Here is a 15,958-nt window from a genome sequence, read left to right as displayed (position 1 = left end):
TGGTGAAAACTATGTTGTTGATTTTATGCAGGAATTAAAAATATGTGCCCCCTGCTGGTGGCAGCCAGTACTTAACACTTCAAATAGTTAATTTGTATACCATTATTTATTAGCATTTTCAGTATTCAAAACAAGGCACATCAAGGCAGTCATCCACACAATAACTCTGTATGCCAAACCAAAGCTGCAGATGGGGAAGGGACTTTTGAAATTGAGAGATAGTGACTCTTAGATTCTTAGTGGCTGAGGAGAGATCTGAACTGGTAGCCTCGCAGCTTGTGTGTGTGGTGCCCTCAAGTCATAGTTGACTTGTGGCAACCCCTGGTGGGGTTTTCATGGCAAGAGACTATCAGAGGTGGTTTGCCATAGCCTGCCTCTGCAGCCCTGGTCTTCGCTGGTGGTCTCCCATCCCGTTACTAACCAAGGCCAACCATGCTCAGCTTCTGAGATCTGATGAGATCAGCCTCAGCCTCAGGGCAGCCTCATAGCTTATTTATTCTCTTAACTGCTCTGCTACCACCAGCTCACTAAAACCAATGTGTTTTAAAGACTTTTGCCTGACATGGTGATTACCGTCAGTCATTTGGGTTTACATTCATAAGAAATATCCCCCCCTAAAACTGTCAATATAAATCACTTTATACTCAAAACTGTGAAGGTGCAGAAAGTCCACTTGAGGGGTGCAGTACTAGAGCCTAAGTTTTAAAGCAGCTAGACATTGTGTGAGAGGAAAGGGTCAATGAATATTGCCTCCCTTGGGACTTGAAAAGCCCCTTAAGTATGTCTAACAAGCATTTACCAACAGAGATTTTATTGGTGCCTTTGAGGCCCTTGCTGTGTTTCATCTTGTTAATATTTTCCCAGCATTTCTTCTTATTCATAATCACATGCATCATATGCATCCCCTTTCTCACACTACAGGTTTCATGGTATGTTCTGCATCGTACCAGTACTATTTATTTATTTATAAATGTTTATAAACCCATCTTTCTCCTCACAAATCAGGACCCAGGGCAAGTAACTACCAAATACCACATTACAATAACCATGATTTAATTAACATTTAAAACTACATTAAAACAACCTATATAAGAACATTATCAGCTGCCAGAATGCATTTCCTTTTATTGCCCAGATTCAAACTACTCGCAAAAGCTCTACAGAATAATGCTGCACACATCCCAATGAATTGATTTGGTTTGTTTTTACTAAAAGAACTGAAGGATATCACTAGGTTAGCTATTAACAATACTCAGTATTTCTGTAACAGCAGACTGTTCACATATATATTATCTCATTAAGCCATACAGAATGTCTATAAGGTAAGTCAGTATTTTTATCCCCATATTGTAGCTGAGGGTGGGAAATGACACTAGGCAAGTCCGAAGAGAGCTTTTGCGCTCTTGGCTCTGTGCACGTCCTTTTAACCTGTTTCAGCATGCCAGTAAATTGTACAGGTTCCTCCCCTCCCCCTCCTTCAACTTGTAGGGCAATGAAGCATGCTGTAGCCAAATACTTGAGACAGGACAAGGTTGTTCCCTTTCCATCTCAAGCACCCACCTTGGGGTGTGTGAGATTTCTTTCACAGCAGCAACATCAGGAGCAATTAGTAGCAAAGGGGGCAGGTGAATGCATGTGGGAAAAGAAAGAATCTTGCCGCCAACCATCTAAGAAGGAAATAGTTTAACTCACTCCTATCCCAGGCAACCAGCTTCGGGGTATATCATTCTCCAAGAGGAAAGAAAATAAGGCATTGCAAAGTCCAAGCATATACCCAGCTGGGAAATGTATATGGTGATGGAAAGTACTATCAAGTTGCAGGCAAATTATCATGACCCTGTAGGGTTTTCAAGGCAACAGAGGTTCAGAGGTGGTTTGCCAATGGGGAAACGTATATACCAGCATTCGTTTCCCTGGTATGCTGCAGCCAGAGACACATATTAAAAAAGAGATGCAGCAATTTGGAATGCAATTTTTATATTTTGCCTGCACATGTCCTAAATAATTTCATTGCTGAGATTAAATGAATGTAGGACTTCCTGGTTCAACAGACGAGTCCCTAAAGTCACTGCTCCACCCTCTAAAACCACTCATGTCATGCACAGCTGCAGTGGTAGGAGTTCAAAAGAGAAGGTAAGGAAAGGACAAGAAGAAGGACAGCTCAAGACTTCAGCTCAGACCTCTTTGTTACAGAATACAAGCTTCTGCCTGAACAAAACAAACAAACCTGAAAACACAGTGAAAACAATGACAGATCAGGAGATGCGGTGTCAGCTGCACTCTCTCCTTGAATTAATATCGTTAATAAACCATGTCGAAAAAACCACCTGTCTGCCAACTGGATGCATTGTACGTGCTTGCGTTCCCTTGTAATATACATAGATTTCATGAAAGTGGGAGATTTTCATATTGGGTTTTAAGATAATTGTCCCTTGCTTTATATTGTTCTCTTTCTTTTTGATTTTTTTTCTGTTCAGGCATGTTCTTTTCAAATCCAAACAGTGCTGAAATGCTGCTTAAGTAATATCAGCAGGAAACATAGATCACATAAAGAGACCATTTTTGGCACATATTCATCCCAGAAGAATTAACCTTTTTTCCTAATTATAAGTAAATGTAGCCAGCCATCTGTGCCTTTTCTGCTGAAATGCACTGGGGGTCCTTTGCTGTCAAAGGCACAGTGCCCTGTCGATGTCTGTCGCTGCTCCATATGGCAAGAGAGGCAGTGGGGGAGGAAGGTCGAATTTCCTTCTGAACACGTATATGAAACAACTGATGCTTCTTTTGTCACAGAGGAATCACAGCACAATGCCCATCTATGGGGAAAGAATCTGTATACTAGGAAGCAAAGTAAAATACATTAGAAATATCACCGGCTCTTTGGCTTCCTGCTGTGGTTTTCTTAGAAATTTACCTGAAGCCTATTGACTTAAATTAATCCCGAGGGATCACTGCCCTGATTCAGCTAGGAAGCAAGCAATAAACCCACCTGAAATGGTTCAATTGATAGCTGAAATAGGTCATGATCTGGAACTGCCACTTCAATATTACTGTCTGCCAGATTCAGAACTTGAATGTAACTTTCTTTTGGAACTGGATCAGGCATAGCATTTTCCTAATAAAGGGAAAGCATTTTATTGCAGATAGTACAGTGATAATACAGAGTGCTCAGCCAGCCCCACACCCTCCTTTACAGCTGCCATTCAGTGACTACAGAACACAGTAGCTCTGGCTGAGAGGGATATTGTGAATGGCAATGAAACAGCTCATTGGATAAAATAGGTGATTTTCATGCACGCATAGAACTTGTCTCCACCCAGTAAAATAATAATGGCTATGGGTTGGAGCTAAAGGCTTCTTCCATTTGCATGAGGGGAACATTTTTTTTTACCAATTCCCTTCTCTATTTCAGACACCTACATACCACCCCCCCTCACTGTTTTCAAGAGTCCCCCCCAAACTGAGGAACTGCATTTTGTGGGACACAATGACTTGGTTTCAGCAGAAAAAGGGAAGCAAGAAAGACTCATTCAGTTATCCATTCCATAATTATCAGTTTTCTGTGGCTGGGTCCCACAATGCAGTGGTAGTTTTTGATATGGGAAGGCAATAGGGAATGAGGCAGATGGCAGGGTTAATTACAGTGCTGATATGGGATGGAACCACCACAACTATCTATTCTATTCTATCTAGTACTGCTCATAAGGCTGTTGCCTTAAGCAGAAATTAAAATGGGAAGAACCTTACTTAATGTCATTTCTCTGGTGTCTTAATTATTTCCCCTATTTTTGCCTCAGAAAGAGTAACGGAATCATTTGTATCCAACAATAACCATGTCACATGCGCTCTCATATTAGGTAGTTTCATATTTTTAAGTAGAGGGATGATTAAGCTAGCCTTCAACTCATTAAATATGGGACACTCTATAATCGTATGTTGAATGGTTTCAATTTTTATCATATGGGCATCTGCATGTTCTCTTAGCATATGGTACTATCTTGTATCTACCCTCCAAACAACAACTATTCATCCTATATGGTGTTTTTGTTTCAAATGCAGCAGTTGTGCAGGGGACCCTATCATAAAGCAGCAGCAGCATCACAAAGGAAGAACTGGCCCTCAGCACTGCTTCTTCTCACACAACTTCATGCTGGTATGTGTTTCAGGATTATGATGACTGCAACATTCAGAACCAGAATGTAACTTCCTTATCTTTTGGAGCTGGTTTTGATGCAACGTTTTCTTAGTTAGAACAGCACAATTATGCTGAGAAATTATGCCAACAGCACACTTACTGTGATTCTATGGATTCCAACATTTATTAGGGGCATACATTCACAACATAATTAACCAAAACCCAAGCCAACACATGCTGTTTGTTAACTGTGCAAAGGTAATTAACCAAAGTGAAATTCCCTCTAGCTTTCAGACCTGACCCAACTAGGTCAGTTCTGGTCAAGTTTGGAATAAACTGAGATCCAAATAGATCAAAACACCCATATGGAGTTTGGCAGGGGCTGAAATAAACACGAGGAATTCAAGAAGCTAATATTCTATGAGCCAAACCCAAATACAGATTTTGGGCACATCCTCAATAATTATTGATCCAGATTTTCCTACAAGAGTTGTCACCAATCTACACAGTCAGCTCTGTTCCATTATTAAACATTACAATCTTGGCACCTTTTAGGATATGCCTTCATCAACCAGCAGCATAAAGAAGATGAGACAAATTACCCTTGGTGGAAAACTTTGCATATCTGTAGAAAGAACGCTTCCCTGCCTCCCTGCATGAAGCAGCTTGGTGCTTACCTCTATCTTGAGCTCTATAACAGCTGCAGCTGCAAATGCCAGGCCCGCAAGGATCATACCAGTTGCCATCTTTTTAATGGGGCTGATAGTAAATAAATGTAATGTAATTACAAAATACATGTAATTTAAAATGGATCATAACATTCCTCCGAGCCCAAGATCAGTGCGTATTAAGCCACAAGAACAGGTAGCATTTCAATTAGCTATACTGCTGTATCTGGCAATCCTTTAACTTAAAGCCTGCATGTTATATTACTATGAGGAGAGCACTGAGACCGTTCAAATTGATATGCTATTTAATAATTTTCTGCGCTTGAAGGATTCGTGCCGTCTTGCACTCAGCTGCAGTAGGAGGAAAATGTGCCTGGCATTTAATTAATGCGCGAGAAGGAAGAAACCGCCAGTGATGCTCCATCTTCAACTCCTTTTGTGGGGGACAGAAAAACTGCCTCAGGTTATTGAGCTACAAGAACCGAAGAAATGTAGGAAATAAATTGCACACCACCCATATTTTTACAGTGGGATAAATGTATGTGGACATCTGTGGACCTAAATGGATGAAAAGCAAGTAAGATGAGAGTCTGTAAGAGATCCTCTACTCTTGCAGAAAAATACTGGGTATGTTGAAAACATTGAGGCCCAGATTGAGGCCCCTAATTGAGTGAAGATAAGTTGTTATACTGTGGCTGCCACCCTCTTGATATCTTTTAAAACTATTTATATGTGAACTGTAATTTTAATATGCCTTTATGAATTTGTGAACTTTTGTTATGTTGTTCATTATGTGTTTTAGCTGATGCAATCCACCCTGAGCCTGTTTACAGGGAGGGCAGAATACAAATACAAATACATACATAACCTCCAAAACTGGAGACTGCTGAGGGTTGCTGAGCATGTGCACTGCCTTCATGCTGCTAGGAAACATTGACAAACTGCTTGATGGTTTGCCTTATTTTCTACTGACCAAAGCTAATACCAGTTTTCCTTGAAACTAAAAGCTACAGAAATCACAGCAGATTCTTTTTTTCTTACTCTCTTTAAAATAGTGATATGTGGCAATTAAAAGGCTCATGTATTTTGAACAGAGGTGTACAACTGAGACAGTTACCTGGGCCATAATTGGCTTTGACTTAAACTAAGTGGGCCACCACATGGAAGTATGTGGATTTTAGAATTTGGGTTGCTAAATGTTTGGCTGTAATAATTATAGCTCAAACAGATACCATGCAATTCTAAAAAATAAATTACACATATCAGGCTCATGAAGCCTCAATTTGCCATGGGGCTGAGCTGGGAAAGAGTTTAACCCTTCAGACTCCACTTGGTTTCACTATTCAAAACCTAGCTCCCTGTTTTTGTTGTTTAAAAGAAAAAATGACTGACGTATTGGTGCTTCTTGGCAACTTACCTAAAATTTGCTGCCCACTTTTTTGTGAAACTGCATCATTGTCACCAGATACCCTAACACTGCTGAGCGGGCCCCTACTCAGTGCTGCAGCCAGACAGGGGCATCGAGCCCAGGAATGCCTGCTGCATCACCAAATTGCTGGTAGAGGCTGCAGGGCACACAGTATTAGTAGTTGTATGTGGCCCCTGGAACATATGTAGAACATTCCAGTTTTGAGCTCATGTAGAATATTTGTGTGTGCACACAAATATGCATAAGTGCATCCATGTGTGTGTGCATGCATGGATTTGTACTGAAAGAATGGAAACAATGTAACCTTGGCTGTTCAGGTACTTACGTGAAATTAAATTTGCACAGATTTATCAAAGGGTAAAGCCCCAAGTCAAAAATTGGGATGAAGACAAGGATCAAGAGAGGATTTAAAAACTGCAAAAGTAAACAATGCATGAGATTAGGAATTCATAACAACTAAATCCAATGAAGACAAGTGCGGACCCACCAGAACATGCAGGGACCATCTCATTCCCCTCTGCCGCACCATGTCCCCCATGCCCCTGCAGCCTCTCCCCTATACCCAGTTGCATGGTGGAGAACCTGCAAGGACTTGCAGGCGGTATTTTGCTTTTCCCTGTATTCTCTTCCCCACAGTATTTCCTCTTTCCCTCTTCCTGACAGCCTCTGTATGCTTACCTTTCTATGCCCTCTCTCCTTTAAACCCACTAAACAACTTACTTTTTATTTGCCCCCCCAATCTTCATTTACTTCATTTATATACAGCCTTTCTCCATAATAGGAAAACAAAGCAGCTTTCATCATTCTTCTTGCCTCCACATTATCCTTACAACAACCGTGACAGGCAGGTTAGGCTGAGAGTATGTGACTGGACCAAAGGTACCCAGAGAGCTTCCACAGTGAAGTGGGGATTTGAATCTGGGTCTGCCAGATTCTGCTCTGAAACTCTAGCCACTACATTACACTGGCTTGGGGAGGGGGCTGCTGTTCAACGGTAGCAAGCAGCTAGGCCTGGGTGAGCCATTCAAATCATGTGGTATCAGGTTGCTGGTGGTTGCTTCCGGGCCTAGCCATGATGAGTCCCTCCTCATAGCCAAAAGGGCCCAGGGCCCTGCCCCCTCCACCTGCCTTTTACTGACAGAAACCAAGCCTGGAATTCTGGCTAAACAGTTATGGTTCCCAAGGAGGATGTCTGCTTAAATGTACAGGTGCTCCTTTTATCATCTTGGATTTTTTTAAAAAAAATCTCTTAAAAAAAGATTTCAGTTTTTCTGCAAACCTGGAGCATTTTTCAGGTGTGTAGGAAGGTATGTCTTGTCTGTTCATGGCTCCTGTTTCCAGATTTAAGTATGCTTAGATCAGGGCCACTTGGCTATTAGTATACAAGCCTATTCTTTAGAAACACTGGAAAAGGACATTCCAAAGCCACCATTTAAAACTACTGTTCACTTCTGCAGGAGTTTCTCTTGTTTTTTGACAGATGATGTGATTGTTGATATGACACAAAGATACCGCTCTGTGATTATGTATATGAAGCTTTAAATCATTAAGCAATTAAATGATTGGTGCTACATCAATGCAATCAACAGGAGGACAGGTATAGTAGAAACATATTTAGGCTAAATGTAATTGCTCTACCTGCATCTGGTCAGGTTGAAGGACAAATCTTCCCTGAAATATAATGACATTGAAATTGGTTAGCAAACTAATAAGGCAACTGTGGCAGAGCTGAGAGCAATGAAGAAGACAGCCAAAACTCATGGGGATCTTAGCAGCTGAAGTTACTTCCCAGTTGCTCGGTGTTTATTTTTATGGTTGACTCTACATTCTCCTTGACATAAAAAGAACAATGTTTTAGAAGCAGACCATCAGCAGAATGCAAGATCCCAGAGCATAAAATGTCACTGTACCCTCTTAGATATTAACATCTCTAAACAGTGGCAGGATTACTGTCATACATTTTTAAAAAAGCAAATAATCTTTCACCCTATCTGTATCCATAATTTAATGGCCTTGTGTAATTATATTTAATGGAAGTCTTCATTCATATTCTACTCAGAGCTGGATTTACGTACAAGCTAAGTAAGCTACTGTTGAGGGCTTCAGATTATGAGAGGTGTCTAAGTAAGACCTCCGCCCTAAAAATAACAACTTTAGTATTTTCTGACAATGCTATTGGTCCTCTAAAATTTGACATAGCTTAGCATGTCTTAATATGACTCTAATTCTACTCCTAGCTAATTCTCAGTTGTGAACACATGAAGCTGTCTTATAGTGAATCAGACTCTTGGTCCTTCAAGGCCAGTATTGTTTACTCAGACTGGCAGTGGCTTTCCCGGATACCAGGTAGAAGTCTTTCACATTACCTACCACCAGATCTTTTTAGCTGAAAATAATGAGGATTGGGCAAACAAAAATCCATTGGGAAAACAATCTTTTACCCTTTCTTTCTTTGCAGGATGATGTGATCTGTGAATCTATGAGACAATCTCTTAGCTTTATAGCAAAAAACCCAAATCTGGTATCTACCACAACCACTACTTAATATTATGACCACTACTACCACACTGCTGTTGCTGCTACTAGTTGCTGGTGCTGTCATTGTAGTGTGCAGCAGTGCTGGAAGCTGCCCACTCTTAAGAATGCTAGGAATCCTCACCAATCAGCCACACTAGTTTGGTTAACAGATTGGATTATAAATCTGAACAGTAGGCACATTAAACTGGAGATAGTGGATGCTAAAGAAGGCATCCACAATTATTTATGGCTTAAGAAATCATTGAAATCTATTCAAAAACTGGATGGGAACCATACAGTAAGAAATGGACTACTTAAAACATGGTTTCAATGCAAAAATATTCCATGGCTGATATATCACCAAACAGTATCAAGGTTCTAAGAACAAACTCTTAAAGAAGTCTGTAGGCTAAGAGAGAAAACAGAATTTGAATTATTAATATTATTAATATTAAAATTTGAAGCATCGATTAGGGAAAATTTACACAATTTTATTGCAACACCATAGAGAAATAGAACAAGTTAAAATCTGTATGATAGAACGAAAAACTTGGGAGAAACTATTCCGATGAACCCATGGGAAAATCTATGGACTAAAGATATTAAATTCACAAACTGTCAGTTACTAAGAGAGAACTGGTACAAAATGTTTTTAGATGGTATACTACTCCCAAAGACATTGCGAGAATCAGTAAGGATTATAGTGGACAGTGTTGGAAATATCAATGCACGGATGCAACATTTTATCGTATGTGATAGACGTGTAAGAAAGCGAGAAAATATTGGATAAAGATACATGAAGAAATGCAAAAGATTTTCAAGCGCAGGTTTGAACTAATTCCAAAAAACATGCTATTAAACATTCTACCAAATAATGTTATAAAAGAACAGGGAGACCACTTTTGTTACATGGTGACAGCAGCAAAAGTGCTATATGCAGTGAGATGAAAAACAGATATGTGCCCTGATGTGTCAGAGTGGATAGATAAGATATATGAATATGCATCAATGGCCAAATTAATTACTTATGTACATAATAGACCAATAGCTGAATTTTGAGGAAAATGGAAGGATTTCTTTGACTATTTAGGCTAAAATTAAGATTAATTAAGGTAACTCGATACAAGATAAGAAGATAAAACACAGGGAAATGATTAACTAAAATAGTCGATATTAAAGTTTGGGTATAAGTAACCAAGAAGATGGAAGGAGAGCTATTACACAATTAAGTTGTGTTGTTATATATTATGATCGTATATTTTTATTAGTTTAATTTCAAATGTTGTGCTTGTATAGGTTTTTATGCACTTTTTGCTGTTATATCTTTTCTTTTTAAATACAATTTATATATATCTATTTTAAAGAATGCTAGGAATCCAACTGATCCAAAATATGTATTGGGTTGGATTCAGATAGCCTTTTCAGTTAATCTCACAAAATTCTCCTACTTGCTAAAGCCTCCATCACATATGGCATTTGTCCATTCAAGTCCTATGATCCACAGCACAGGGATTTGGGGGGGGGGAGGTTAAAGGGACCTCCCTCCTTCCTTTTTCACTAGCAGAAAAGCTGGATGGATCCAAACCCTTATCAGTTTCTGTTGTGCATAGTATAATGGGAGACACCATAGATCAGTGATGGAGGGCATGCTTTGCTTGCAGGTTCAGTCCCTGCCCTTTCCCATTTAAAGCATCTCAGGTAACAGTGTTGGGAAATGTCTCTATCAAACACCCTGGAATGCTGCCATTGTCCAAATGGATGATACTGGGCAAGACAGACAAAACATATGACTCAGTTCAAGGCATCAGCATATATTTAGGGCTCTCACTTCCTCAAATTATGCTTCCTAGTCTTTATGATCACAATTATTGACTCTTTAATGGCCTACTTATTTATAAATCAATTGAAATGTGACCCTTTATTATACCGCAAGCCCACCATTTAAAACATTGATGTAAAATGAGAAATATCTTGAATAATCTTATGCACTTACAAAATCAGCATTCATTTTAGTGGCTTGGAGTGTCCATCTAGAACCCTAGGGAAATAATAAACCATCATAAATACTATAGTTTACAAAAGGCATGAGAAATAATAAATCATACTAGCTATGTCTGAAGATTCTTTTCTCCCATTCCAATCCATTTCTTCTTTCTTTTCTTTCTCCTGATAGATCTATATCTCATTTAAATTTTTATCCAGCCATTTCTTAAAACTGCTGAAGACAGATAAAAACGAAAAAAAATCTACTATGAAGTGACTATGACAATATTGTACAATAAACATGTATTTATTTCATTTATACCCCACATTTCTTCCCGATGGGGATCCAAAGCGGCTTACATTATTTCTCTCTCCTCCATGTTATCTCCACAATAACCTTGTGAAGTACGTTAGACTGAGAGTGTGTGGTTGGCCTAAAATCACCCAGTGAGCTTCTATGGCAGAGTTTGGAGTCAAACCTGCCCCCCGCCCCTGATCCTAGTATGACTCTCTAATCACTTCACTATGAGGGCTCTCAGAATATAAACAGCTGAAACATACAACTACAACATACAAATAGTTAAAGCCAACAATACTGGAGCAGTATTGTTGCCAAAGTTATAATCCATATCTCATCCATTCAATCCATGGCTGCCTTTTAATGTTAAATGAAATGCTGGAAGATCTGAACAGGGATTTCCCAGGTAAAATGTAATTTCAAGCCTTAGTGGAAGCCTTCTGAATATCCTGAGGAGATCACTATTCTGAGGTATTACAGGAGTGGCTATTGATTTACTCCAATGGGACTGAGACGAGAGTAAATCAATCCCCAAACATGGGCTAAAGTCTAATCAAACTCTCAGGACCTGGTCACATATGCACATATTTCCAAGTATACACTACCTGGGAAAGTCAGCAATGAACTACTGAGAACTAAGAAGCAAATACCTGTTGATCAAACAGAGCCCAGAACATTGGCAGTGGGATAAAGAGAAACAAGACTCGTGTCACCATTTTCACTTCAGTGATCAGTTGGTTCTGTAAAGAGAAATCAAAGACAAATATGAGAAACAGAAATAACTGTGCAGGATAAAGCCCTTTACACACAAACATCTCTTGGTTTTCAATTTCATGACAACATTGAATTCAAACGTATTTTGGGCTACTTCCTTGAGTTACTTTACATTGGGAAAGGCAGGCTAAGCTCAGGGACTGGCATGTTTAGGCAACTGCCAGGAGTTCAGCATGTCACCCCCTACAATGTAAAATGTTAAATGTAAATAAGAATGCAACAAAAATGTGTTTGCAAACTTGTCTGTCATGCAGGTATCTCCTTCACAGAGCTGGGACTGGCTGTAGCTAGACATGGGCACGACCTGAATTACGATTTCAAAAAAACCCCGATTTTGGCGTTTGCACCATCGTGACTCAGCTAATCAGTTCCGTCCACGGCAACCGATCCAGCAGTCGGGGGTTTGCTTGTTCGGGACTTGATCGGATGTATCAATTTCTGTTTGGAATTGCAGACACTTTTGCGCCAGTAATTTACTCCCCGGGCAACAGAGCCAGGGGAATGAGCTGTGTTTGCCCTCCTTCTGTCGCCCTTGAAACACGAATGGAAGCCCAGCTTTCCTTGATTAGCAGGCTTCCTTCCAACCATGGAGCAGCAACCCAGGGGAGGGAGGGGGAAGGGGGTGTTCTGAAGCCATGGGCACAAAGGAAAGGCAAAAGGCAGCGTGGGAGGCTGGGAGGCCGCCCATGCCATTCGTCTTTCCCCAGGACAAGGGGCGTGTGGGCAAGCCAGCCACCCCTTGTCCTGGGGAAAGGCAAAAGGCAGTGCAGGTGGCTGGGAGGCCGCCCGCGCCGTTTGTCTTTCCCCAGGACAAGGGGTGCGTGGGCAAGCCAGCCGCCCCTTGTCCTGGGGAAAGGCAAAAGGCAGTGCGGGTGGCTGGGAGGCCGCCCGCGCCGTTTGTCTTTCCCCAGGACAAGGGGTGCGTGGGCAAGCCAGCCACCCCTTGTCCTGGGGAAAGGCAAACGGCAGGGCGGGTGGCTGGGAGGCTGCCTGCACCGTTCGTCTTTCCCCAGGACAAGGGGCGTGTGGGCAAGCCGACCGCCCCTTGCCCTGGGGAAAGGCAAAAGGCAGCCTGGGAGGCTGCCCACAACGTTCGTCTTTCCCCAGGACAAGGGGCGTGCAGGCAAGCCAGCCACCCCTTGTCTTGAGGGGCAGGTGAATGGCGCAGGCAGCTGCCAAGCCACTCGCGCTGCCGCCAGCTCTGCAGCGCACCGGAACAGCTGGCTTGCTGCGTGGGCGGGGGGGGCAACCCAGGAGCACATGCGCGTGCGCAAGAGCCTGACTACAGTTGCCCTGGGTGCTGGCAACTGTAGATCTGGCCCTGGGAATGTCCCCTCCCTGAGGGGAGGCGGCTTGTTGCCGGGTTAAAAACTCCCCCCCTCTACTCTAAGTGTGTGTGTGTGTGTGTGTGAATGTCCCCTCCCTCCCTGAAGGGAGGCAGCTCATCGCCGCCTCCCCCTGCCTGCCGGGCCTGGCAGCCGCTGCCACCAACCACTGTTCCTATATTGCTGGAAACAGCGGGGCGCCCTCCCGCTTTGGCCTTCCCAATTCCGGATCAAAAATGGGACTTGATCGGTTAGAATCGGTGGCCTGGGTTCGGCAGCGGCCCAGATCCACGAACGGCTTAATCGGTATTTTTTTTGGATCGTGCCCATCTCTAGCTGTAGCATCCCGACAAGAGTACATATGGTAGCAAACTTAGGTTAGCAGCTACATAATATATAAAATAGGCCTCAGACTTGTTTTAAAAATGCATTTTGGATATGTCTGTCTTACTAATCTTGATCTAAATTGTTGGAACAAACCGTTTGTCATACAGTCTATCAATTTAATATAAGATTAATCCCTGAGCATCCATGAATTAACATTGGCATACATATTGTTAGACAGTGGCTTTGCTAAGACAGACAAAGCAAAACATACTTCCACCTTGATTACACTGATAGCCAACATCTGTATAAATCTGTATATATTAACATACTCCAAATATTGACTTACTGAGTATTTTTCTGATGCCCAGTCTAGCCAATGCTCCCTCTTGGGAATCTGCTGAGAGCGATTCTTTATGCGGTTTGTAAGAGCAAACTACAAGAGAAAGGGAGGAATTCAGAGACATTTGAGAGTTAACTTATCCAACGTTGTTACTTCAGATTGGCTACTTTTGGTCCTCTACCAACCCCCCCTTCCATCATTACTTAAAAGATCTGATTGCTTTTCCTTGTTTCTATGCTCATGCCTCGAACCAAATTTCATTCCTTTCACATATTCAGTGGATGAACTTCACAGGACATAAAGGACTTTCCATAGCACAAAGCCTGGCAATTTGAGAAAGGTACATGGCAAAGGCAGCATGCAGATGTCATAATAACCAACTGCAACTTCACATGAGCAAGAATTCTAAACATGGGTTGAAATAAGGTTTAGAATTCCAGATTGTGTATAGTAAACAAACTCCAATTTACCAAGGGGCCTGCATTTGGACATCATAGTGAAATGGAGCTTGATCCTACCAGATTGTTTTGTATCAAGCTCCATGCGTGAAATGAGTAGATAGGTGGGAAGAGCAGGGGGCATATGGGGGCAATTGGATTTAATTGAAGTATGTTTGAATCCATCCTTAAGGATGCTTTGCACATATGAGGCCTCATATTAAGCCTACAGCTAAACAAATTTCAAAACATTGACTAGGAGTATCGGTCTTTTTTTCTGTAGAAAAAATGACAATCTTACAGTGCAGTTCTAAACAGAATTACATTCTTCTACATCCTGATGCCATTGGACTTAGAAGGGTGTAACTCTGCTTAGGATGACATTGTTAAACTTGTTGACAATCATGATACACAGAACGTGATATAAAGCTGCTCCATATATTTCTACAGTGTAATTTTAAAATGTTGGTTGGCCAGAATCCTCTGAAGCTCCAAGCTCCAGGAAAGTGTACCTGTTCCTCATTCCCAATCCCAATACGTTTGGCCTGCGTACAGGGAGAAAATATTTTGGAACCATGTATCACAATGGTAGCTAAGAAACACACTTACCCAAATGCACTTGCAAACTTCAAGCAAAACATTTCCTTGCGGCGGAGTCTTTTTGTACATCCCATTTCCAGCAATAAACACAACTGTAAAATAATTTCAGTTTAAATATAGAATGTTTGCACATTGCCCTAGACCTCTGTGAAGAAAATGACCGCTGAAAATGTCATGGTTAGATCAGAGAATGTATCTACTTTCGTTGTCAAGGTGTCCCCCAGTCTTCATTGTTATTTTCTAGTGGTGAATGAAGGGGGATGGACAAAGTTGCAGCCATGGCAGCAGAAGGTTTTATATGATCTGACTGCTGCTGGTATTCATGCTAGGAAGGGACGTACTCCACATTAATATCCCCGAGATTCTTCATAAGAAGCCATGTTGGTTTAAAATGAATACAAGTGTGTACTAAAGATTCATGCCTAATAACAACTGACAGCTACATTTGCTGCACAAGCTCTGCCAATAGTATTTTATGAGAAAACTGTCAAAACATGAATTGTCCAGGTCAAATCTAGGCATGTTGTAATTCTAGTCGCAACCATTTTGTGTGAGAATCAAATAATAAAGACCATTTAGATTGTTATATTGCCTCTGCTGTGGCTGCTAGTATAACATTCATATGCTTCAGCTAATAATCTTGCCCAGTGGTCGATGGTAACTGTCAACAGAGTGTTATTGCATCTTGTGCTTACCAAGAGCTATAACCATCAGAACAGCAGGAACACCAAAAGCCAGAGCATAGCAGTCTCCTCCAAAGCACTTCACATCTCCTAAAAGAGTGAGAAACAAGACTCCTTTTCAAATCTGTTTATCATCCCTTTCCTCCTTTACCGTAATGTTAAAAAAGGATTTACATGATCATACACCCCCTTCTCATTGGAATCATATCATTTTATTTTCTAGTGGATTAGCATTTATTGAATTAGTCGTTGTGAATACAAATATAGAATATCATGTCTGGGTTCAGAAAGTTTCAAAAACTTCAGAAGGGGTCTTCTGAGCATGTCTTGAATAGAGACGGGCACGAACAGCAATACGAACAAAAAAAAAAGCCATGAACAGCCCAATCTGCTGTTCATGAACAAACTGTTCGTGAGGCCCCATTCTAAATGAACAGGTGGT

The 15,958-nt window shown here is 41.2% G+C and overlaps 1 protein-coding gene across 1 annotated transcript in view; it reads right to left on the bottom strand.

Moving 5' to 3' along the window:
* The window catches only part of SLC15A2 (solute carrier family 15 member 2), a 77,745-nt gene that overhangs the window by 27,543 nt on the left and 34,244 nt on the right, over positions 1 to 15,958 (bottom strand). The window contains exons 7-15 of the mRNA XM_054973012.1: positions 15,529 to 15,606; positions 14,843 to 14,925; positions 13,803 to 13,889; positions 11,681 to 11,770; positions 10,743 to 10,787; positions 7,871 to 7,903; positions 6,558 to 6,646; positions 4,813 to 4,894; positions 2,990 to 3,115 (exon numbers count right to left, since the gene is read on the bottom strand). Coding sequence (XP_054828987.1) covers positions 2,990 to 3,115; positions 4,813 to 4,894; positions 6,558 to 6,646; positions 7,871 to 7,903; positions 10,743 to 10,787; positions 11,681 to 11,770; positions 13,803 to 13,889; positions 14,843 to 14,925; positions 15,529 to 15,606 — 713 coding nt within the window. The remainder of the gene's footprint in view (positions 1 to 2,989; positions 3,116 to 4,812; positions 4,895 to 6,557; positions 6,647 to 7,870; positions 7,904 to 10,742; positions 10,788 to 11,680; positions 11,771 to 13,802; positions 13,890 to 14,842; positions 14,926 to 15,528; positions 15,607 to 15,958) is intronic.

The sequence above is a fragment of the Eublepharis macularius genome, chromosome 2 (assembly GCF_028583425.1).
Source record: "Eublepharis macularius isolate TG4126 chromosome 2, MPM_Emac_v1.0, whole genome shotgun sequence".
Classification (NCBI taxonomy): Eukaryota; Metazoa; Chordata; class Lepidosauria; order Squamata; family Eublepharidae; genus Eublepharis; species Eublepharis macularius.
Note: the sequence above shows the minus strand (reverse complement) of the source record. Positions and strands in the feature narration are given on the sequence as shown.